The 25,874-nt window shown below is 46.7% G+C and overlaps 2 protein-coding genes across 9 annotated transcripts in view; one reads left to right on the top strand and one right to left on the bottom strand.

Moving 5' to 3' along the window:
* The window catches only part of lrba (LPS responsive beige-like anchor protein), a 160,710-nt gene extending 159,591 nt beyond the window's left edge, over positions 1 to 1,119 (top strand). For 3 of the 7 annotated variants that reach the window (XM_053855599.1, XM_053855601.1, XM_053855598.1), the window contains one exon: positions 24 to 1,118. In XM_053855599.1, coding sequence (XP_053711574.1) covers positions 24 to 114 — 91 coding nt within the window. In that variant the 3' untranslated portion in view covers positions 115 to 1,118. Of the gene's footprint in view, positions 1 to 23 lie in introns of all 7 variants that reach the window. The other 4 variants (XM_053855600.1, XM_053855604.1, XM_053855605.1 and 1 more) reach the window with 2 other exon arrangements.
* Positions 720 to 25,561, bottom strand: dclk2a (doublecortin-like kinase 2a). 2 transcript variants are annotated; one of them, XM_053855606.1, is made up of 17 exons: positions 24,883 to 25,561; positions 19,419 to 19,756; positions 8,721 to 8,850; positions 7,423 to 7,521; positions 7,109 to 7,159; positions 6,410 to 6,498; positions 4,573 to 4,660; positions 4,411 to 4,510; positions 4,173 to 4,230; positions 3,988 to 4,107; positions 3,778 to 3,924; positions 3,363 to 3,496; positions 2,931 to 3,008; positions 2,766 to 2,862; positions 2,621 to 2,701; positions 2,447 to 2,551; positions 720 to 1,860 (listed from the first exon to the last, which is right to left on the bottom strand). In XM_053855606.1, exons 1-17 carry the CDS (start codon positions 25,271 to 25,273, stop codon positions 1,522 to 1,524), a joined length of 2,445 nt encoding a protein of 814 aa, XP_053711581.1. In that variant the 5' UTR covers positions 25,274 to 25,561; the 3' UTR covers positions 720 to 1,521. The 2 variants fall into 2 exon arrangements, with proteins under 2 accessions (XP_053711581.1, XP_053711582.1); XM_053855607.1 differs by having other exon boundaries at positions 8,748 to 8,850.
* Positions 25,562 to 25,874: the final 313 nt, after the last annotated feature.

The following is a 25,874-nucleotide window of genomic DNA, read 5'->3' as shown; positions in this document are numbered from 1 at the left end:
CTCGACTCCACCTCTCCCTCCAGATGCATCATCACTGGCATGGCGTCCGGCAGCATCGTCCTCTTCTACAACGACTTCAACCGGTGGCACCACGAGTACCAGACCCGGTACTGACCGGCACCTCCCACACCAGTCAACCGCTTCCTCCATCAGATGATTGTATCGTAACTGACACGAGAGAGTATTTTCCTAAGAAACAAAAGAATCATGAAAAAGGGACGTTGATATATTTTCTAGAGCTTTTCTTACCGTCTCTGGGGCGCGGGTTGTTAGAATCTATTTTTAGCTGAAAGAGTCTATTTTTGTCTGCTCCGGGGAAGAAGAAGAAGTGACTTTCGGAAGTTAAAAAACAAGACAAATCCAAATATGTGTGAGCTTTCCGGTGTGTGCGTGTGCGTCTGTGGGCTTTTGCTACAATAAATATCTGAAATATTCTAGATTGAAGGATGAGTTTAAATATATAAATATATTCCAGGTTTTAACATCATTATTTAACATTCCTGTGCATGGATCACCTTTTTTTTTTATTATCAAAGTGAAATAATTCCTGTGTCAGCGTTTAGGAAACATTTCTCTCCTCGAGCGACTGAAAGTTCAGGCGGGGTCGTCGGGAGGACGGCGACTTTGGTGCAGCAAATTGAAGCGTTTTATTGTTATCTCCAATTGTGGTTCTGAGTCTCACCCAGCGAGGGAAGACGTGATCAGCCGGTTTGTTTTGTTTTCAGATTATTTTGGAGTGTTTTCTGTGAGTTCTGACAATAAAGTGGAGTTTTATGATCCATTGATCTCATTTGGATTTTCAAACGGTTGTTTTCATTCGATCAAGAAGTAGTTTTTCGTGTGAAACTGAGGACGAGAGGAGAAAGGTGCGGCAGAAGAAGAGGAAGGGCCGTAGATCCCAGGTGTCAAGTGTGACTCAGGAGAATGCCTTAAAAATGCTAGTTTGTCATTTTCATTTTTCATAGTGTTTGTATTTCAAGTCTTGAGATTCATAATAAATGACAGCCAGACACATTGACCAAGATTTGTCATAACAGCATGAGGAACCCATGTTTGAAAGTTTTATTGCATCTTTTTACACAGGTGTGAAAGCAGCTATTCTAACCCTAAAAAAAGTTCTGGGGGAGACTGAGCAGGCAAGACGGAATCTAACTCCATATACAAGAGATGAGAGAGAGCAGAGGCGGGAGCTGACGCGAGTGGAAACTGGAGTCTTGCTTGTCAAACATGCGTGTTCGGGTCGCAGGAAAATTCTGTCACGAAGAGCTGAGCCAGAGGGCGAGACTCGAGAGGGTGGAGCTGCCTCAAGTCTTCACAGACGGAGGTGAAAAAGGGACAGAATGAGGATTCAGAGACGTATTTCACATCCAGAGGTGAGAAACTCGCAGCCCTTCCTGATGAATTCATGCCATTGTGAAAGTCGTTCGGCAATAAATAAGATCGTCTCGTCTGAGGCCCTAAAATCAGCAGCTACAAACATGTACAGTGGGACGACACTCGGGCGCCAGAGGGCGCCAAAGTTCAGATCTCCAGAAGTCCCATGGAGAACACGGTGTCAGCTGGGAGAGAGAGGGCGGGGGAGGAGGGGCCGGGGGGGGAGGGCGGGGGGCTGGATCTGGTGGGGGTGGATGGAGGGGAGGGGAAGAGAGCCGGGGGAGGAGAAGGGGAGTCCGGCTCCTGTGGGGAAGAGCAGGGGAGGAAGACCACGAGCTTGGTGGGAGGAGAGAGGGGGGCAGAGGAGGGGGGAGTCGGGTCCTCTGGGGAGGGACCAGCAGGGGGAGGAGGGGGGCTCTCGCTGGGCGACGGGTCACTGTGGCCGGTGCACAACAGCGGAGGAGGGAGCTGCACGTCCGGGAGGTTCTGTGGAGAGACGCCAGTCACGTGACCATCACACATTTCCAGGAGTAATGTTACTTCATTTCTGGATTAAAAAAAATAAAGCACTTTGTAACTTGCTCTGGAGTTTAAGTTTTAATAGACAAGATTTAGAAAATAGAAAAGTAAACGCTGTCATGACTGAGGAAAACATTAAATACATTACTAAACAATTACATTTACATTTTAAATGGCATAGCCATTTTTATGATGGTATTTACGAAACAAGTGCGGTGACAGCACGTAAAGTTAAAATTAAAAATCTATACACACGGAGCTCATGAGGACCCTTGCAATGTCGTACTCCTCCACTAGAGGGAGGCGGAGCACCGTTGATCATTGGTACTGACGCTCAACGTGTTGTCTTTAATCCGGTTTATTTACCCCGGTAAAATGCGGGTTTTTTAACCCCAGAAATGACTTGAATGAGCGAATTAACGTGAGTGAGAGTGAACAGCCTGTCTTGACATGATGAAGAGAGGAGGAGGAGGAGTGGGGGGGGGGGGGGTCAATAAAGGTGGCTGCACACGACTCGTCCTCTCTGTTGTCAGCGGTACTGAAAAGCTCTCACCGTGACCAGCGGCTCGCTCGCAGCAGTGCTGTGCTCCGGTGACCCAGGAGACTTCAGTTCGGCCGACGCCTCGTCCTTCACGCTGCTCTGCGCCTCCGTGTCGTCCTGAACAAACAAGTGACTCTGGAACTAAGAACCCATGTTCCCTGGCTCCGGCCCTGCGGTGCCACTCACCTGGACCCAGGCGTGAGCCAGGACCTCCTCCGCAGTGAGACGGGCCTCAGCGTCCACCTGCAGCATCTTCCCGATCAGCTCCTGCAACCAGACAGGACTTGTTTGTTCCAGTCACAGGTCGAGCCGGTCGCGACCGGGGACTGACCTTGGACGACTCGCTGATGTTGTCCCAGTAAGGACTGGGGTAGTCCAGCTGGCCCAGGAGAATCTGCTTGAACAGCTCCTCCTGCTGGTTGCTCTCACTGCAGGAAGGGGAGAAGAGAAGCTGAGCGCAACACGCACGAGGGGCGGAGTCATGAGGCCACGCTACCTTCGGAAGGGAGGGAAGCCACACAGCAGGATGTAGGTGATGACCCCGGCAGCCCAGACGTCCACCTTCAGGCCGTAGCTGAGGCGCGCGCACACACACACACACACACACACACACACACACACCACGTCCCAACAGATTCACTCATCACTCTTGTGACTGTAGGAAACTATAACATGACATTTCTGCTGATGTCGGGATTTGAATTTCTCACTCCAGCTTTATTTAAAAATGAATGGGATTTTTTCACACATTACACCGCCCCCTGCAGGTCTGGGGTGGAATAACAAGATCTTCATGGAGAAACAAATGGCAGCACTGCTGCCATGAGGTCAGAGCATCAGTAAACACTCAGGCTCCTCCCCCAGCTACAGGAAGCAAAACAAGAGGGGGGACACCCTGGAAAGGTTGGCGGTCTTCAGAAACACTCACCCGGTTTCTGAGATGATCTCGGGTGCCACATAGGTGGGGGTTCCACACACGGTGAAGAGGGGTCCGTCGACGACTGTGGCCAGACCGAAGTCCCCGAGCTTCAGAGACTTGGTGCCGTTCGGGTTTTCATAAACCTGTACGGACAAATGAAGTGGAGTCAGCAGAACACTGGGAGTAACAACTGCAACTGCTACGATCATCTTCTTGTCCATTTCACTTCTTCCTGTGGCTGAACCTTCCCACCGTGAACCTGCTCTCTGATTGGTCGGACTTGTCACTGGAGTTTAGATTCGGCTGCAGTGTGAAGTAGTGTAGCCTAAAACGTGTTGCCTGAAACATTCTCGCCCTCAACGTGTCGCACGTCGGCGCCCCCTACATCAACTCGACAACCCAGTGGCAACAGCGAGGTGCGTACCAGCAGGTTCTCCGGTTTGATGTCTCTGTGGACCACGTTCATGGCGTGCAGGTAGTGCAGCGCCGCCGCCAGGTTGCGCACCATGACGCTGGCGTCCCTCTCCGTGTACTGGCTGCAGGTGGTGATGGCGTCGAACAGATCGCCTCCCTGTGGAACACCAGGGAACTCGACTCGGGCGTCTCAGACTCAGGGGGAGGTTTCTCCTCGTACCTTCACCAGCTCCATCACCAGGTAGAGCTGGGTGGGCGTGTCCACCTCCTCCACCAGCAGGATGATGTTGGGGTGCTTGAGCCTCCGCAGCACCGACACTTCGCTCTCGATCAGGTGCTCCTGAAACACAGCAGCGTCACCACACCGGCCGAGCCGTGACACTCCACACCAGGAGGGAGACGCACCTTTCCTCGGCACTTGGCCTTGTCGATGATTTTCAGTGCGAACTCCTTTCCAGTGGAGCTGCAGGGAAACAGAGCAATTAGACAGAGCCGTAAAAGAAAGCACTGACTCGGCACCAGGGAGGGAACCACGCGCTCAGGACTTGAGATAGTGCTGACTCGGCCTGGTCATGTGGCGACACGTGTCAGCCCACCACGCTCCTCCGGGGACAGTGAGGCCACGTGGCCTCGGCTGACTCACCTCTCCACGCACTCCTTCACCACGGCGAAGTTGCCGTCTCCGATGACCTTCCCGACCCTGTATTTCTGCACGATGCTGGCGTGGTGGAGGTTTCCGTTCACTGCAGAGCAGAGGGAGTTACAGGAGCACTGGGAGGAGGATGGAGAGGGACGTGGACCTTACCCTCCGGCGCCCGACCATCGCTCTTCTGCTGCCTGTCGCTGGCTGAGCCGTTGAGGGTCGGGGAAGTGACGTGATTCGCCGGCGGGATCTGCAGGAAAGGCTTCATTAGAATCCCATTTCTGTGGTCGAACAGAGACTTGAGGGAGGCCTCGTGCAGCTGCGGTCACAGCTTCCACAGGACCATCTTACTTCAGACTAGACTTCACTCCTGCCACAATAGGGAAATAGGACTGGTCACAGCAGAGCTGATCTGCTGGAGGAGCGGAGACGAGAAGCAGCAGCTGAGACCGGCTGTGGTGTCTGAACTTCAGACACACGGGTGAAAACAGCGCATTTTGAACGCTTTAATGTGAATAACAGATGTGAGGAGTTGACGAATCAAGTTCAGAACATTGGTCAGTTTCTTTGGTGAGTCAGTCTCCATGCTGGACCACGTTTTCAAAACTAGTTTAGAAGTGATCCTCAAGCATTGTTAAGCACCACTGACCTTTCTACAGGGCAGACAGCACCACTGCACCTGCGGCTTTTAGACCAGTGCGGCTAATATTCTGGTGCACTTGTCTAGTCCGGAATTTACGGTAATACCGCAAAACCAAGGGAATTAGACAAATTATATATTAGAAACAAATATTATGACCAAAAATAACAGACTAAAGAATACTAAGAAAATAGAACCATACTAAACATAATTTAAAGAAATAATGACTCTTTATTTCATTTGACTTCAGTGAAAAGATGATAATCCAGGAGTCAAACCTTTTAAAGACACTTTATAATGAAATCTCTACTTTTCCAGTCTTTTTTTCTGACCAGAATAAAACACAACACTGTCATAATGCCAATAATGTGACGTCATACGCCAAACATCCATGATGAGGGAGAGTAAATGGACGGAGTTTAAAAAGCTTCACGCAGCTCTTCTCTGGAGCACTTCCTCCTGATGTTAAACCTTAGTGTACAGATTCAACTTACAGTCTTTAATCGAATATTCACATGCAATTAATTAAATTGACTTCGTTGTTTCATCTATTTTAATTTCAAAAGATGCTCCTGCTCTGGCCGTTACACCACTAGAGGGCGGTAAACCTCTGTGGGCGGTCGTGGGTGGTGCTAATCTATTGACCTTGTGACCCCAGGATCTAATCGAAGGTGCGGCAGCCTCGAGTCCGGGAGGCTTCTGGGCCTCCTGATCGACCACAACAATTCTGTCGAGCCGTTCTGGACATGAAAACAACAGAACAGAACTTCTTTACACCTTAGTCTGGTGGCCTGGGTCTGAAGAGCAGCTCGGGTGGGAGCAGACTCAGATCAGTGTCGCTGCTTCACAGAGAAGACAGCCGACATGGAGCCTTGCTGAGCTGGTCCACAGGCTCTGTGGCTGTGCTGGTGTCACTAAACCATCGAGGGCCGACACGAGCCAGTCGAGCTGGAGGAGAGGAATCTCTGGAGGAAGCCGGCCAGCTGGCGCCGACACCGTGGCTCGTGAGTGGATCCATCAATAACACCAGATCCGTTTGTCGTGGCTCTAACTCAACATCGCAGCGTTGGCAGAGCGTCCGCGGCTCTCCGTCGCCGCTTTGAATACTTGACATAGATTTGTCGCACCAATTTGTCACAAGTAGGTCGATACCATCTTGTGCGTTTTCCATTCAGTGTGCAGAATGTGGAGCAGCTATGTCAGTCAGGATGAGCAGCATTGTGACATGAAGGGGCCGAGCCCAGTGTGGTGGACCACATTCACAGGTTACTGCCTCACAACTCTGCATGCTAACACACCTGATGCCGTGTGCTCTACAGGCTTGTGGTTGATACTTTCTCGTTCTGCTGGTTTCATTACCTTGATGTTGGGGATCAGTCGGGGGCTGGTGGGTGAAGGAGTGGAGGACTTGGTGGACCTGGACGCTGAGAGCTGACCCACCCCATTGACTGAGGAGTAAAGCTCATGTTAGAACAATGATGACTGAGGTTTCACAGCAACCTGAGTTCAACTGTAAGCTCTCGCTACATTCATTCAGTCATATATATATATATATATATATATATATATATATATATATATATATATATATATACACACACACAAAGCCTGTCATTATCATCTCTGACAACATTTTTGTTTGTTGTTTTTTTTGTTCATTGCGAGATCAACCCAAATTTTCCTTCTTTTCAAATGTTTTTTTTTGAATGAGGACACAAAAAAAAGATTTAGTTTAGTGTTTTTTTAAAATAATATAATTTCATAATAATTTGTTTTTTTGTTTTTTTGACTGCCTCCCTTCTTCTAGCTTGATGCCCCTTAACAAGTACATAATGTGGCCTGTGGAAACCTTCCATTACTGCATGACATTTATTCCGCCGTCCATGAAATATGGACTGTAAATAAAGTATTTTTTGCCGCTTCGTCATCAGGATGCTCTTCAAACGTTGAGAGGAAACGATGGTGAGCTCCTGGTGGAAGCATATATTAGGCCCACTCTCACTGTCTGACTGAAGGTCATGTCTGACTGAACATCTCCGTGTGGTGTCGACGACTCACCGGGGGATTTGAGCGAGGAGTGACTGGTGGAGAAGTGAGCAGGCCGCTTGGCTGGGGAGAGAGAGAGAGAGGGAGACATCTGAGACACGTGGAAGCAGAAATGAAAAGTGCTGTCCGTGCCATCCAACTCTCAAAACTCCACCTGACACAAGGACTTTCTGAACATTGACTACTCAGCGTAACGTCCCCTGCCATCAGCCACAAACTGCCTGGCTGACAGCTGCAGAGCCTCGCACCTCTCCTGGTGACCTGTCTGATAATGTCTCGCCCGGCCCAACGTGCAAACCCTCCAGATAAACAGGTCAAAGTGATACCTGCGGCAGGCGACTTGCTGCGACGCACAGGTCCAGGACTCTTGCAGGTCCGGTGTGGCGTCGTGGAGCGGCTGTACGAGGCCTTCAGCACTCGGCACTCTGGAAGTCAAACTACTTTCAACCCTTTCATCGACACAAAACAAGTGCACTGCTAACACAGTCAAGTTTGGAAAACTGAGCCCGAGAGAGCGACAGTGACCACAGATCACTGCTCAGATCAACGTGCACCTTCCTCAGGAATCACTGACAAACTCCCACACTGCCAACAGCTACTTGTGTGGATCATCTACAGCTCTGGCATGCAGCTTAAAGATAAAACAAAATCTGTGGATTTATGGTCAGCTGTCAGATGAATGTCAAACAAAGGATTATATTTAACGTGGCTTAGGCTTGAAGCCAATTACGAGCAGGGATATAGTGCGTTCAGTGAGGAGAAAACGTGCGTTTTCCTCTACTCTCTCACACACACTTCCGACTGCTCACATCACATGCGACCTAGAGTTCATGTTAGCAGGAGAAGAAGAAGCAGGTTAGTGCTGAACAAGAGTGACACACAGAAACACACAATTCACGCCATTGAAAAAGAACACATTTATAGTTCATCTTCATGAATCATACTTCAATATCTGAGTGATTCAATGCATGGAAGCAAATCGATCCAGAGATGAGGACATTTCTGTTTCCAGAAATCTTTTTCAACTTTATTTTTTTAAACCTTTAACATGGCTGTTTTGGCTACGACTGTGATCTAGAGCCAGAAACTGAAGCACTGAGAGGAAGCTCATATCCGATTTCTTTTTTAACAAATACTTTTTCACTGCCTAAATTCCCCCCTCTGCCCCAGAAAATCCCTGTGAATGCTGGTGATAAACTCATCTGACGTGAGACTTCACTTCTAGCTTGTATTCTGAAGCCTCACTGTCGACTCAGTTCACTGAACTATCAGTCAATCTGGAAAACGCGGACCACCGAAGTCAAACAGGAAGTCATTTTCAGGATGGCTATGTAAACACTTGTTTCCCTCCAGGTTTTTAATCTCTCGTCTACAAGGACGATGCTCAGATTAGCTGTAGCATGAGACTTGGAACATGGAACATGAAACAACAGCGTCTCAAACACTGCAGCTCGCACAGACTACAGGATGCACATTAGCACACGACCTCAGACGACCAGAGGAAGCCGCCACAGCGAGTGAGAGGGATGTTGGGAGGAAGGACACCTGAACTAACACACACGCATGCACAAACACACACACGGACAAACGGAGACGGATGTTTAGTTAGTCTTGGCAGGCCTACCAGTCACAAAGGCTGTGGAAGCCTTACCACTCTGATCCAACACAAAGTCGTCCTGAGCATAGCGGTGCTTCTCCGGGCCGCAGGCGATGAACACATCATCATCCCCGAAAAAGTCCTGCAGGCAGGTGATCTGGAGGAGTGGAGCAGACAAGATGGAGGCTGAGATCTGAGGTGTCTTTGTAGGAACCTGGAGCCGCTTTGTCGCAGGTTTGACAGCTCAAACTGAAGACATGGTTTGGTTTCACACATGGATGAGGAGGCACAGAAAGATGACTATGTTCTGCTATATGTGACAAACAGACAAAAGGTCCAGGGACCAAATCCGGCCCACCTAGTGCAGTCAAGACCACAAAACCAACAATGATCTGAACTGTGGCCTTCTGAGAGCAGCCAGGCTTTCATGTTGGTTAGCAGCACCGCTGACTGCTGCGTCCATACCAGCAAGAGAGTCCATTTATGTCCTTGAATCCAGGTCCCTGACTGAGTTCACCTCTGTCTCAGTCATCGATCAAATATTTGTTTTCTCAAACCATAATCAAACACCAACTAGTGTCATATTCAAAACCACCAAACCCGAGGCCGAGCTGAGACCAAGACGTTGAAGAGCTTTCAGACGTGGTTATTGAGACTGAGACCAAGCTTAAAAAAGAACAGGCCAATACTAAAAGTACTACTAATGTCCAGACTGTAAGCAGCTGCTTTTTTCTCGGGGTGAACCTTGTGGCTTATACAATGACGCAGCTAATATATGGACCTTCATAGGCTAAAGAGCGTCACGCTGCCAAAATATTGAGCTTGGTAACATCAAACCGACGAAATGTTTTACTGGCCTTTTATTGAAAGGCTGTGGTGTCGGAACTTTGGACACACTGGCAAAAACAGCACATTTTGAGTGCTTTAATGTCAATAAAAGATGTGAGGACTTCATGATTCAAGCTCAGAACATTGCCCAGTTTGTTTAAGGAGTCAGTCTCCATGCTGGACCCTGTTTTCCAAACTAGTTTAGAAGTGATCCTCATGCATTTTTATTCGATTCTACGGAGCAGACAGCACCACTGCACCCACAGCTTATAGACCGGTGTGGCTTACGTAGGAACAAGATCTGTTTTCCTTCTCACCGTATATTTAATAGGTGTGGCTAATAGTCCAGTGCATTCTATAGTCCAGAATTTACAGTACTTTATTCTGATGATAGCATATTTAGTAAAACTTCTGTATTTAGTTTGCACTCGGTCTTGGATCTCTGCATGGTGTGGTCTCAGTCTCAACTAAGTCCTGGGTTTGGTAGTGGAGACTAGGTCTTGTTTGATTACAGTTTGAGAAAATAAATGTTGGGTCAAAGACTGAGACAAAAACAAGCTCAATAAGGTTTCAAAAACCATCAGTTACAGAAAACCCCAGAGTCCGCGTGGACGAAAGGCCTCGTCGACATAGACCTTGTGTGGACACGACCCGCACCAACTGAGTAGATCAGAATCAGACTTATTGCTGGGGTCAGTGGGGATCCCACCAACTCGGAAAGTGCTTTGGAAAACATGCAGCCAAAAACATAATAAAATAAAATAGGAATTGCTTTTATGACAGTTATTTTTATTTCAAAAACATAACAATATTGTAGTAATAATAAAATAAAATAAAATAGTAATTGCTATTGTGACAGTTATTTTTATTTCAAAAACATAACAATATTGTAGTAATAATAAAATAAAATAAAATAGTAATTGCTATTGTGACAGTTATTTTGACTTTGTTAGGAAACTATGTAGGTTTGATACTCAGCACTGTGGACAGGTGTAACACATCACACTCCTCCAGAGGAGCAGGATGACAGTGGAGCAGAGGACCGTCTGGGCCTCTTTGCTTAGTCTGCTGCCCACGCATCAAGCATCAGCATAAACCTGCAGAGTCAGGCTCATTACAGCTCACGACACTTTGCTAGTCATTTGCATTGGAAAACTCCACCTCTCAGATGGAAGCCATTGCCTCACAAACACTGCAGTCCAGCTCACTAACACCCACGAACACAATCAAATCCATATCTGTGGGAGGATGGACTTGAAGGAGGAGAGGGACAAACCGTCCGCTCTTCATCGCGCCCCCGCCTGCTCGCCCACTCTCCCTCAGTAGACAGTGAAGGGTGGCAGATGGATGCTCTCGGGGAGGTTGGGGGGCCACACTGAACCAGCGTGTGTGTCTGCATGTGGGTCGCTCAGATTCTAGACGCACACACACCAGTAAGCCAGAATAACCACAACAAAACAGGAGGAGCGGCAGAGGAGACCGCGGAAGTGAGGACGGGATCCTGGTCAGGTGCGGCTGTGTCCCACCCACAGGTTTAAGATGAACCTCACAACACGTGACAGGCTGATCACAAGTGGGACATCGCTGGAGTGGGTCAGATCATCACTGTCTTTCTCTGCAGAACTTGGCAGCTGAAGACGACGTGCATGAGTGTTCATGTTGCCACGGCAACCGCCCTCCTCTGAGTGGGACGTATGTGTCCAAAATGGAGAGCCTCAGACATGGAGCCACGAAGCAGAAACATTTTATCAAGAAGACAAAAACTCGATGAAACCACCAAACTCTAAAGGTGAAATGGACTCCTGCATCACATGAAGGTTTGTGTGGATCGCAAAGTCATGGGGGCAACTTCCCTGCTGACTTCTTATGAGACTCCACTCCAGCTTAGACACGTCTAACATCCGAGAACCCGAAACCACAACCGACCTTCATTTCCTTCAAACCCTCCGACAGGTTTCAGTCTCACCACTAGATGAATCCTCGCTGCACTGGGAGCCCGGAGAGCAACTTCTGTTGCTCCTCCGCTCAGAGCAGTGCTGTGAGGACTCACACCCAGCTGGATCACTTTCTTCATAGAGCTGTCCACAGGCTGTGTCTGACTCTCTCACACCCCTGCAGTCCCCCCCCCCAACCGCCTCCTCTTCTCCTATTTCTCTGAATTGGTGCAGCACTGATAAAGTACTGTATTGCGACAAGTTTGGGAGAACGTGCTCCAAATATCCAATGCTATGGAAATCAGAAGTAGCAGATGAGTCCACATGAATATTAGCCGGGGCAGATATGATAATGTAGCCACGGAGGGTGTTGTGTTTGTCAGACTGCATCGTCTCCCTTTGCCCTTGTCACAGACTGGCAGGGCGGCCAGTGGCGCTCCATCACCGGTGATGAACTGTTTGGCCTTGTCTGGGCCGATCAGTGAGATGACCTGTTTGCCGGGCTTCTGTGTCGAATGGCAGACATTTCTAAGGGGTAAATTGAAGCGCGGCCTCTAAAGTGAGACACACACCCCTCCTCTTCCTCGCTTGTCTGACCTCGTGTTTCTCTCACCATCGGCGGATGAACAGCAAGAGGACCTTTTTGGAGCATTTATACTTCCAAGTCTGACACGTCTCTCATGATGGAGAATGTGCAATAACTTGAAAAAGATTTCTCAAATACATCTTACATACTGTCACCATCTCACATTAATATCTGGCAGCAGTTGAAAAATATTTGTCATATTTTCTCGTGCTCATCTGAGGCGAGGTTGCAGGGGCAGCAACCATAGCAAGGACACCCAGGCATCTTCAGACAAGGGGGAGGGATCCAGGGGGCATGTTGACAGGATGGCACAGTCACCCCAATGGCCTTTTGTTTGTTGTTTTCTGGAGAGCAGATGTTCCACCCCAAGTCCCTTCACCATAGGGACTGTAGAGGCCCCTGACGCTGGGATTTGGATCTACATCTCTACATCGACATTCTCCCAGAGCAGGGTTGGAGAAGCTCTTTGGATCATATCATATCATATTAGATACATATCAAAGACATTGAAGGGACATAACAAACATCAAAGACAAGCTGCCAAACACAAGACAAAATCACAAAATAAATACAATATAAGTAAAGATAGGTAAATAGATAATGTATAGATAATGATAAATTAGATGAATAATACATTGTAAAAATAGATAATAAATGACGGACAATCTACAATGGTCATCAGTCAGTCCATATGTAATGACTGTAATGGCCGCGCTACCTCGTCGCCAGTCTAAAAGGACTCCGCTCCTCACGGACAACTGCAAAGAACGTGCGACATGCTCTGCTCCACACCTAAATACAGCAGACTGGGGACCATCCCAAGGAGATCCCTGCCTCGCCAGTCACTACCCAAAGCTGGCAGCCATATTGCAGAGTGGAAACGACTTAGATCCACTGGTAAATCGAGTGTTGCCTTTTGGCTCAGCTCTTTCATCATCATCCTTCAACCAAGACCCCCACCAACTCATCAACAAGGGCCTCACCGGGTGATTGGTAAAACGCCCCAGCAAGAACAGAAGGCCTGATGTCTGAGGGAGCCAGCTGTGGTGAGCACAGCAGCACCAGACTGACAACTAACAGTCTTCAGACACCAGGTTGGTTCAACTTTGTGAGAGTGATCTGCACGGCCCTGACCCTCTGACGACCCCCTGCTGTACGTCAGCTTTTTAAGCACAAATGTGGCGTACATTTTCTGAACAGGTGCCTTTATGTTGCCCAGGAATATAAAGGAAACTGACACACTTCGAATGATAGAAGCCATTCAATAAAGGAACTTGACACACACTTCGATTGATGGAAGCCATTCAAGTTTCTGGTTTTGTAGTTATGATTGAAGCGTTATCCACCACAAGACAAGTGAACTCCACAAGCCTGAAGCCTCTGCCCAATACTCAAGTCCACTGTGGAGTTCCCTCACTTTGGGAGACAATATAGTGCTGCCTACCTTAATGGCTGATGCTAGCTCTCAAGTGGGCAGCAGACGGGCTGGATATACCATCAACAAATCAGAGCCTGAACTGATATCGCTTGATCATTGTAATTACTGTGTGGCCCAAGCTCTATTTACAGAGCAAACCCACAATTGTTCCACATCGCTGTCAGCTGAGCCGCCGGCAGAGGTGTTCAGGGAGACACGGTTTGGGTCTAACTGACAGTGAAAATACACTTGTTGGAAGATAATAGTGAGCTATTAAGCGTGTGTTGGCGGAGTCAGGTTGTCACATCGTGGCCACGAGTGGGCGGAGTTATGGCACGGCACCCAAATAAACCATGTAACCTGAGAGAAAACCCTTTTCCACAACCGTCAGACGCTGGGTTGCAGCGTGAATTGATGTCAACACCACCACGTCATAACCGTCGCTCAGCTGAAGCTAGTTTTCGTTTTGCTTGCCATGTTTCTGACTTGTGGTTTGTATACAACACGCAAGACTTTCTGATAGATAGATAGATAGATAGATACTTTATTAATCTCCGAAGAGAAATTCCCATAAATAGATACTTTATGTGGACACATTCTTCTCAGTTTTTGAAGCACATTACACTGCCACATAGTGGTCTGGTATGTGTACTACATCGTTCAAAGTGGATGCAGATTTTTTTTTTTATTCCATGGTGACAAAATATTTTTTTGAAAATGGCATGAGAAAAGATTGGGTAGGAAATCGTGAGTTTTCGCATCATTAAAAACAACAACGGCATCTATGTTTATAAAGGATGATGCCATGTCTTTGTCTTATCAAAGTCAGGACGGATTCTTGCCATGATCCACGTGACTCACTCGATGGCCTGCTTCAGTTGGATAAACAGTACACAGCATTCAAACGAATGGCAGGAATAACAAAGCAGACTGAGGCTCCTATCGTATGTGCTTCAGAGAAATGGGGTCAGAAGGTCGGCTTCATTAGAAGCACGTCATGTCAGACCATGTCTGAGTTGATGGATGTCAGGATTGTCTTCACCTCCCTCTTCATGAGCGTCAATGACAAGTCTGCCAAAAGCAAACACTTGACACGAAAAGTGTCATGTCTTTGGGCTGCTTTTCTCCATTGTTTGAAGTTTTGATAGCTGTAGTACAACAGATGGAAGAAGAATACGTCACCAGAATACCAGCAGCAATAACCCAGATACCTCGCTGTTGAAGTGTAATCCACTTCATCTTTCAATAATATGGTCACACACACTTATGATTCTTTATGGCTTCATAGCACACGATTAGCGTCCACAATGCCAGGCCTGTTTCTCTGCTGACCCTCCAGTCAAGAAAAGCTGTTAAAAAAACTCAACAAATAAGACGTCATTTGACTTTTCCTGGATCAATTCACACTCGTGTCATTGACTAAGAACCGAGTTAGCTTCAGATGAGGTCACTCATTTGAACTTATGCTGCTTGTGAATGACAGAAAACTTTGTCTCAATAACTCTCTTGTTAATGAAGTCAAATATAGAGAGCAAAATTTAGACAGTGACACACTGTGACCTAGTTTGAATTGGAGATTGGTGAATGAGTTTCTTCGACACTTGCTGGCCTGGTTAGTAAAAACAAAAAGGCATTTAAGGTTGCTGCGTCTGCCAGCAGGTGCTGGGTTAAGTGTATGGAATTCAGCATCGCCTTCTCTGTAAATGACGACAACAGAATGCACCTTACAGACACCTTTTTAAAAGGGCTCTGATGGTAACCAGATATATGAAGAAAAAAGGAGTGGTGCAGGGAGAGGACAGTTGTGACTGGAGGATGATGGGAAAAGCTAGAACAGTCACTTCATTTATTAACCGCTTATTTTCAACATATAACATCCCTCTACAGTTTGATTTAATTTCAAACAACTAAATAATTGCAGCCACTGTGTTCAAGGAAATGAATTGTGGCAGGAAATGGGATTTATTAAGTAATTTAGCACAGAAATGAGACAAAGATAAGTGGTCGTCAGCTGCCGTCTCAGTGGGCTGAATAGAAAATCAGGTGGTGAGCTGAGAGTGAGGAGGCAGGGCTGAAGCCAGCCTTGGTGCTGCTGCTATCCATCTTTTCTCTTCAGACTGTTCTCACACAGGACACTTCACTTCAGATACACCAGATTTAGAGGCTTCGCTACAGCAACAAACAAAAAATACTATCAATCGACAGCACAATCATTTCTACTAAGGAGTCATGTTCACAAGAACAAGATCAGGTTTCCTCAGCTCGCACACGAACACCACAAACACCAGGCAAGGCAACATCATTTAGAAACAGCTCTTCTGGTTGTTTCATATCTTCTATCATACCATTTCATTCTTTTCCCTCCCAGATCAGATTTGGCCCTGCAAGTTATTTATGTGGACGGCAAAGGGTCCCCCCCCCAAAAAAAAAATGTTTTGAATTTATTGTGGTGACGTATATACACAATGCATTTCCTCACAAGAATTCACACACATAATTCATTTGAGCTAGAGGACCAGTTAGCTAGCTAGTCATTGTTAGATACGCTCCACAACAATTGTTTTCATTCCTGGAAGCTACACTTCTATATGACTGATGTCAAAATACCAACTTCACTCATGACTCAGACGAGCTTAGAACAATGTGATCTCAGTGGTTCACAAGAAGACTTGTTGATAAAGACTGCTCTAAAGCTGTGTGGGCCATATAAAATAACTCAGCGGGGCAGATTGGGCCCCCGGGCCATGAGTTTGACATCTGGAGAGAGATTTGTCTAACATCACTCCTGGATGTGTGATGCACTTTGTAGTGCTGAAGAAAGCAAAACAAATAATAATTCAAGTAGAAAATGCTATAATGCTATGCTAAAATATACAATAAAAATTCCCATTGGTAATTCTAAGATGGTCCCCAGGCAAAATGTATATGTCTCTGCTCACTGACTGATCTCCTTGTAATAGCAAAAGTTCAGATCAAAATATCAACAAAAGAAATACGTTTTTGTCTCTTAACATAAAACCAAAATTGACCAACGGCCTCTATCGGCAACTGAACTTTTGGACAGTGGTCTGAGAAACAACGGCACCATCCCAGCTAAGGAGAATAGTGACATCTTGTTTTCTGCCTGTGTAGCCATCTTTGAAATGTAAAACAGGGGGGTGGTCCGTCTGAAAAGCAGCAGCTGATTCTGCTGGCGCCGATAACTGATTTGTGATTTACATTCACCCAGAAGAGGCGCTTCAAACTGGAGAGTGGACAGACCAGTATTATGTGAACACAAGTGTGCACACACACACACGCGCGCCACAAATCTAGACATGCACACACCTGACAGCTGCACTTTAGCTCTGAGTCTGATTATTCGATGGTGGCCCGGTCCCCGAGGGGCGGGGGGGTTTTCATGCACCCGTGTGTGCGTGTGCGTGTGTGTGTGTGTGTGTGTGTGTGTGTGTTGGGACTGGTGTGTTCCTGCAGTGGTGCAGGCAGGCAGGCAGGGTGGCTGGGCCCCGTCATTTGGTTTCGAGGAAGCAGATGGTGAGCTGCTGCTATGAGGCATCTTGCGCCTGTTTATGTATTTAAGAATAACTAATATGGCTTAAGACTCACCACTTTTCTGAGGCAAAAAAGACCATATGATTCATTTTTATTGTTTCAAAACCCTATATTACATATTGAGGGACAAAAATAATCATAATAAAAAGTTGTTAATCGTGAAATAAATTTATGTTAAGTTAATATAAAACTGTAAAATTATGTCAAGACTTCTGAATCATGAATGCCATTGTGATATATCATTGTTTATGGTGAAAAAAGACCATCTGATTTAAGACTGAAGACTGGCCTTCTTCTAAGGAGCTGCTGAGGTCAAGAGAACTGACAACAGAACAGTAAACAACAGTGACTTCACGGCAGCAGGAAGGTGCTTGAATACTTAACAGACCTCTACTGGATTAGCAAATATTCCTCTTCTATGGCACAAACCCAGATCATCTTTGAGCAGCAGCTCTGGAGTCTGAATTTATTCTCAATCCTTTAAAACCGCTTCCACTCACTGACTCACGTGAGGTTTAGCAGCAAGCCCAAGGTTTGGGAGGACTGCGCTCGGCCCTGTCTTGAAGCTGCAATAAAGTTTAGTCGATGATTGCAAACAGAAGCTTAAGAGCCCATTAAAAGTGTGCCACTCTCCAAGCTGAGCGCAGCAGCCATTAAAAGATCATTCAGTTGTTTATCATTATCCAGCTCCGAGAACACTTTTACGAGGAGCAATGTACGGCTCGTGATTTACAGGACGGCATGTGTTGAACTTATGCAAGTGTTGAGGAGCATTAAGATGTGATTAAGTCTTTCAGTGTTTTCGCATTACAAGAAGTCTCAGAAGGGCGATTGTATACATTAGCATTGACCGTTAACGTTACGATGCTTGGTGATGAAATGAAAAGTTAAAAACTTGAACTTGAAACGTGAATCTCTGCGCTATAACACAAAAACTTTCAGGATTTTAATTGTCGTGAGCGATAACAATCTCAATCCCATGAGTCATTTCCATCCGAGCAAGAGAGGAAATTACCAGGAGGAAAACATTTGGCCCTCTTGCCCTCCACTGAAAAGTTCAGCTGAAAACTTTTCATTTACAAAGAAACTCAACCGCCTTCAAACAATCTGAAAAGTACAACAACCCCGGAGTGAGTTGTACAGAGCTGCTGTCTGTGATCATACAGTGCAGGCCCTGAGAGCTCACGTACATAACTGTCTATGTGTTTAGCTATGCAACATGATCATTTCTGATTGTTTAGTAACAGTTTAAATGGCAAGATGACAAGGTAAGAACTCTAATATGACAAGAAACTCAGGCATTTAACTTCAAAGTATTCCACACATTTTTCAATAACAAACCGGACCAGATAAGAAGTCTGTGCAGGACTGATCAGCCTAATGGTCTCTCTGTCGCCGCATGGTGAGACTCGAGGTGAAAGATGTGAAACAGCACTCCCAAACTGCTCCAACTAAAATGAAATTTCTAACTCATTTTCATTTTTTCTTGCAGGCTCCACCAGTAAATCATCTGTGTTTGAATCGCCGTGGCTACCGGAATGGCAGTAGTAAGAGTAAAAAGCCCTGACTCCCCTCTTTCAGCTGGTGTTTGATGGGCTTGTTAATAAGGCATTGAGGAATAAGTTCAGGGGTCACAAATGATCAGCTGGATGGCCAGATGCAGCCTACAGACCCCTTACCGAGGGCTGACAAAAGGAGAGGAATGAGAGGGTTTCAAGGCGACATCCACAGAATCTACAGTGTAATATTCTTGTGCATTATCCACTGAAATTGAGACTGTCTGCACTGCGACAGCTTCACAAGCCACCAGTCTCTCCACAATTCCTCCTACACAAGCAGTGACGGAGAAGACGACTGCTCATATCTGCAGCATGGATCTAGCCTGGGTGACCCCCTCGTGGTGAGCCTAGGTGACCCCACCTCCCTTCCGGCAGAGACTCCAAAATCCACAGCAGAGATGCGAGCCAGCAGAGCCTTTCAGTCAGAGGTTTGACAAAAGGAGCAGAGGAGGAAGTGAACGTGTGGCCGCAGAAGAGCTTTCAGCTCCCAAATCCATCCATCAGAGTCCGATTGAGAGAACTGCAGCATGTAATTATGAACGGGTGATTAAGTGAAACGGGCAGGCGGCAGCTGAAACCTATGAATCGCATACAGATAAAACATTTGGCTCAGCTCTGACTGGCAGCTCCATCTGGTTATTAAACGCCGCTGCGTCTTATTTCCAACTGTCAAATTTCCTCATCTGCTAATGAGTTTGCTGATGTCAGAACAAATGGCTCATTTCGTGCGTCATTTTTCAAACGCTCATGTGCTGATATTGATCCATTCATGTCAGGGTTTTGCTGGTCTCAGCCCAGCAGAAATCAGAGGTGTAAAATAAAAGCCTCAGTAGCCTAATTTCAACTGACCTGCTTGCCCTCCAGAGTGTACAGTCTCCGCACGGCGCCGGAGTCCAACTTGATGGCAGCGGTGATGTCCGTCAGAACCTGCTCAAACGAGTGAGCCGTCTTCTTGTTGAGAAGAATCCGGACCGCCTTTCGAGGTTTGACGCCGCTGCGGATCACCGTGACAAGTTTGGGCTTGATGAAGTCCTTGGACTCGCGCTGGACCTCGTTCTTGGGGGGTAAGAGCGAGGGGAGCGAGCGAGAGGAGCCGCTCTTGCTTCCCACCGACCAGTTGGGGTTGACGTTTTTGGTGTAGTCCACTCGACGGAAGGGCTCGTTGGAGGCACACACGTAACTCTCACCTGGTGGACGGAGACAATACAAACTGCAGCAGTGCGATATGGGACTTTTAAACTTTACTACTATTATCACTGAAAAAATGTTTTATATTCACATATTATATCAGGACTCTGCAGCTTCCTCACTCACTTTAATTGTGTTTCATGGGGCAGATCAATTCACTTGCTTTGTTTACACTGGACGCTCAGTAAAACATGGCAGACTAGAGACGCAACAGTCAAATATGGCCCACCAGCCAGGGGCCTGTTGCAAATCCATCACGTGATTTCTTTTTTTTAACCCTAATATATAGTCACTCTGTTGTGTTTCATATTGTGGAGTGTTTTCCAGGAACCACGGTATCTGCAAAGATACCCAGAACGACCTTGAAAGGTCAGTTGCAAGCCACTAAACAGAGGACATTTTTTAGACTTTAGCACTCCTTAATATCCACAAATACATGAGACTTTCCTTGTCACCGTTTGTGTCACACATGCCTGAGATAATGTAACATTTCTCCTGCAACACCAAGTCAAACGCGCAGTAATGGGTAAACATTCCTGTGTGAAACAAACAGTCACATTAAGAGGCCAGGCCAGTGCAACACAGTCCTCTCTCCCTTTCAGCTGCTGAGCTGCAGCACTGGCTTTCCTCCAGAGCTACGCAACTTTGTTTCCTTCAGAACCGCTAACAGCAAATGCTTCCTCGTGAGAAGAGTCTTTTCTGGTAGGTGACGGTTACAAACGGTTAATTCTGAAGGGTAAACTATGAATCTGAATCAGGTCCAGCAGCGGGAACCGTGAAGACAAAAGCAAAATAATCGACTTACAAAGACCTGAAGAGCATTGTCAAGTCACTGAAGGAGAGCTGCTCATTTCAGTTACAGATGCTAGGATTTGGACACAATTGTGATGGTCAGCCTTTGATGGGAGCACGCTACATCCCATGCTTGCACACAATTGGCAGCATTTAAACGGAAAATAAACCGGCGACTTGTGATACTTTCAGTGGTAGATTTCCCTCCATCACTGAAGACTACGTGCAACCCCTCAGTAATACAGTATGTTCAAAGAACAGCAGTAAATAAATAAAGGCAAGACTGGATTGAAGAGGTCTCTGACTTACTGCAAGTGGCCACATAATAATGTCCATTACTGGATGGGGGAATCAAATGAATGCTGAATGAATATATTGATATTTTTCATGAATTTAAAGGAACTCTCTTTGGTAAATGATACTTGAACAGGCGATGGAGCCATGACAACCACGTACCCTGCTATATTTATCCCTCTCTATCCAAGTACGATTAGCTACACCTCCATTTTTACCTCCACCGACGAGTTTGTGTCGGCGTTTATCAGTCTCACTCAAATCTCTAAAATAAATAGACTTTGGTATGACTGTGTTTTAGCGTTGCTGGGTTAAGAATGTTAGCTGCTCCTCCTGAAACAGATGGTGATCTAGCAGTGGAGTTCAGCACTCTGACCTGTGAGTCCCAAGGACCATTCCTAGGCATTTTATTTCTTCTGTACAACAAGGCATCGGATGTTGTGACTTGTGTCAAGATGTCGGATGGAGCCCCTGTGTTACCCGTTCACCAGGGGCTCCTCTCCCCTGAGACCCACTTTTAATAAGCCTGCAATTAAACGGTGTCTAATTAAATGGTGAGGCCACAGCTGAGGAGACCGTAATAACTCGGACACAATATGTAAGTGGAGCTGTACATCAGCTGAGGCAGTTTTAACAGGGTACGGAGAAGCCCTCTGATGGTGTGGAGACAAGGTTATTCCCTGGGGTCGTTGATCTCAGGTGCATCTATCTGTGGTGGGAGAAAGGCAGGAACTAGAGGCCACAGCGCTCAGCTGGACGACAGATGAGGTCAAGTTTAATGGGGCTATTAAAGACCATGCAACTGTCACTGATCTAGATCAGTTACGAAAGCAAATAAATCAAGAGGCTACGCTGACATCACCGACTCGTGCGATCCCTTTGTTTACCGAAAGGTAAACCCTCGCCAGGGTTCCCCTCTCGCCTCCTCCATAGCTTGAGTTTTTGAGCTTAACTTTGAGAGAAATGATCAAGGAGCACAAATTTATGACGGAGATGACTGTCAAGTGTGACCGAAGACCTTCAGCGAGCGTGTAAGGGAAACACTGTAGGACAGTAGTAAGGCCGGCCATGACGTCTGGGTCAGAGCCAGTAGCTCTGGAACAAAGACAGGAAGCCCAGTTAGAAGTGGCAGAGTTGAAGATGCTCAGGTTTTCACAGGGAGTGACTCGGAAGGACAGGTATAGAAACAAGTCTAGGAGAGGGAAAACTCATGTTGAGAGGGAGTCACAGTCAGAGGGTTTGGATATGGGGAGGAGAGACCGGTAACATGCTGAGCGAATGACGTTAGACATGGAGGGACCAGGCAAAAGAAGGAGTGGAGGTTCATGGACAGGATAGGTGTGAGTAGACAGAAAGGCCAAATGCTATGGAAAAAATGTCATATCTCAACATGGAGTTAGGGAAAACAATGTTTTTGTTGGGGTTTTTTTTTTTTCGAAAAATGTAAATTTTATGATACAAAAGGACGTGGAAAGTGGGATGTCTGCCACTGGTTGGTGATAGATGTTGATCAATGGCAAGCAGGAAATGACAGCTGGGTTGGCCTTAGCAGTACACTGACATTTTGCCCCAGCTACATGTCAGACGAGCAGGGGAAATTGAGATTGTTTATTTAGCGATAGTTGCATCATGAACGTTCAAGATGCCAATATTGACACAGTATTGTCGATTTTGCAATGCGAATACCTTAATGGTTCATATCGTGATTTTAATACCATAATCTTTCAGCCCGACTACAGAGGATACACAACACAGGCTCAGATGGGGGAAAATTACTCGGCAACTCCTGGCAAAAGCAGAAGACGATATCGATCCTGCACCAATAGTCAGAAGGAGTTGGATGTCCGTATCGGCTTGTAAGGTTTCAGGTTCCAGTGTACTTAGATAATTAGGTGACTGAAACCAAAGCGCTTGTTTGTGGAAGGGGCAGTGTCTCGGTGGTTTACACAGTTGTTGCATGGACAAGAAGTTAAGGAAGAGAGACGCTAACATCACTCTTATATTGGTTCTTTGAGGACTTAGTGTTGTCTTCAGCATCACAGTGTGCATGGCGTTAAAGACAGAACTGGCTGTATCGGAGTTATTCTTTCTTTATTTTGACTTTTGTTCAGTGGTGGACTGTTGGTGTCGACTACTGTAAATTGTGAGAAAGGTTCTTTAACCATCATGAGCACTGTAGCAGTGCAATACCAGGAAGTAACGTCTCTGCACCTGGTGAAGTGCCTGTTAAAAGGCACAGTCTGACTAAACTCCCGACTTGAGTCTAACCTTTAAATATAAACTCACACAGGGGGATACGAAAGCGCTTCCCAAATCCTGTGCAATGTCCAACACCTCTTTGTTTTCCTTTTCACAAGCACAGCAGTTTAAGGTGACTGTCCAGCTCAATAATCCCATCCTGTCATAAGGGCCACACATGTGAATGGAGTGATTGGGTTTTCACACAAAAGGGGCCCCGCAGGTTGCGATCAATGGGAGCAGACTGCTGAGGGGTGCAGTAATGTTCCCGCTCTCTGCCCATTAGATGGCTGAGTAAACAAGGACAAGACTGGACCGTCCTCCGTCCCTGGTTTTTCTTTAATGGTGTTTGGAGGAAACCAGACAGTTACGTTACGGTATGAGTGACCACGGACAATGAGTGGGGCTTAATCGCATTAGATGTTTGGTGGAACAATGTGGTCTTTTAAAGCAAATACTCAGAGGAATTGAAGTTCAGAGGTCATGTGGTGCTTACACACCTCTTTTTAATGTGAAGACTATAAGGTACCAGAGCGGACAGAACTGAAGTTAGGAAGCGGCTCTGTTATTTACCAAGCAAAGAGTTGGTGTTAAATAGTTTGCATACACACAAATAATTTTGCATATCATCGAGACATGTCACCAGCAGTTAGGGGTCATATATGAAGAGACACTTCAGATTCGGGAAAATTGTGAGTCCTCATCTTGGGTGAGACCGAACTGTGTATACAGCTACTTCAGGTGTGTTCCTCCAGGTACTCCTTTCTAAACAGAGGTCTATATAGCATGTGCCACAGATTTAAGAAGCTATTGATACACTCAAATATCTTGATACTTGACGGTCTGATGCAGTGTTATGGCAATGTTTGCTTAATAAATACATGGATACGTAGTTTGTATTGTTGCAGGGATATTTTGATTTTAAACATAATGTATATGAAATGAATTTTTCATCTTAAAAATATAATAGCTCATGTTTGCGACTGTATCACCACAGTGAGTATAGCGATATATCATGACTCCTGTTCAGGATAAGTATCGTTCCTGCCGATAAAGAGCCCTGGAATGTTCCATGTGACGGGCTGTAAGACCAGAATGTGACCTGTAAACGGTCTTGAATGTCCAAAGAGGCTGGCGCCGTCAGGGGAGAAGCAATTTAGCCGACACCGTTGGACAGTGACGGACAGCTCGGCTCACTAGGTCAAACATGTCACCAGCATTGTGTGAACTGCGATGAAGTACGGCATCCTGAACGATCCCTAGGACGCCCTGTAGGTAAACATAGATTTGGCTAATGGAGTGTTTGCCACAGATTGGTGCAAACCTTTAAACAATTTAGCATTGCTCCCCTCCGGCGGCGTTGGCACAGACCATTTGGCCTTCATTCAAGGCGAACAATTGGCTTTCAAATAATCAATACATCGGCTAGCATGGTTGTCCATTTACTGACAAACAGGAGGTCAAAATATCAATGTTTTGGCTCATAGAATACATGGATTTGCCACTGCTGACTATTGGTGTTTGCTACAATAATGCTACGCAAAGAATTTGAACACGAAAAGCACTGAAAACTGTATATAAGATGCCATAGAAGAGATCAATGAACGATCCAGCAACATAACAAATATGGCGTCTACTGATCTGACGTTTAATATCACGTCAAAAAGTTATGTATGTGTTGACATAAGCTTTCCGGTGAGATAGAAATGTTACCGTCTCAATGTTAATACCAATAGTACGATGTGTTTACATATTTCAAAGGAGCGAGGCGAGTGAGCAACAAGTGTCTAAACTCTCTCACCTTCCACCAGCTCATCCAGGCAGGTGATCTTCCTCCCTCCATCCACGGTAAACAAGGTCCGGACGCCTTGCGGCAGGTTGACGTTGTCCGACAGGGAGCGGGTGAGCTCCATGAGCAAGGCATCGAAGGACCGGAACCGGTCGCTGGACACGGCGTACACCAGACCTTTGAAGTACTTGTCGCCGTTGCGATAGAAGCGGACTTTCCTGGCTTTCCTCCCGGACGTGAGCGCCTGCAGGGTGCGCGCGCGGTAGAAGCTGCAGTGCGCGCTGTGAGCCGGACTCGGAACCAAGCCGTGGCCCCTGGCGCCGGAGTGGTGGCTCCGGGGTGTTCGGGGCGGCTTCTCGCGCTCCTCAAAGTGCTCGAACTCGATGCTCCTGCTGAGCGACATGTTGCAGCGACAGAGCAGCCGGAGAGGACGCTCTCCTCCCGGGCGAGGAACGGGGGCTCAGGCACGTGCGTGACGCCGCTCCGCCGGCGAACTCGCAGTTAGAGCTGGCGCCAAGCGCTGGAGAAGGACGGAAAACAGTCCCAGGCAAGCATGACTTGGAGCCGAGTGACCCGGAGAAACTTTAATCCTCCCTAAACTTGACGGTCCACCGCCCCTCGTCACATCTTCTTCCCAACTGGTCGCTCAGTGGAAGTGTCAGATCGATGGACGAGGGAGGGCGTCCTGCGCCTCAGGGTCCTAACGCCGCCCTTTTGTTCTCGGCTAATATATTCCGAGTAAACAATGAACTTTTGCCCCGCCCCCTTCTGCTGACCTCATACTGGACCATTGTCTGCGTCGAGTCTTGAAAGAAAGAAGTAAACGCCCGCTGACCAAACTGTTTAAACAGAGCGAATAAGGTCTCCAAAACGACGAATAATGAAGTCAGTTGAAGACTCTTTGATGATACCTTCAAATTCACTTCAGTTCTCGCTCATTTCCTGATCTTGTTTAATGTGGGGAGCAATTTCTTTCATGAAATATGCTGTAAATATCAAGTTAT

Source organism: Synchiropus splendidus, chromosome 2, assembly GCF_027744825.2.
Source record: "Synchiropus splendidus isolate RoL2022-P1 chromosome 2, RoL_Sspl_1.0, whole genome shotgun sequence".
In the NCBI taxonomy this organism is placed as follows: domain Eukaryota; kingdom Metazoa; phylum Chordata; class Actinopteri; order Syngnathiformes; family Callionymidae; genus Synchiropus; species Synchiropus splendidus.
This window is presented reverse-complemented; position numbering and strand designations above follow the sequence as displayed.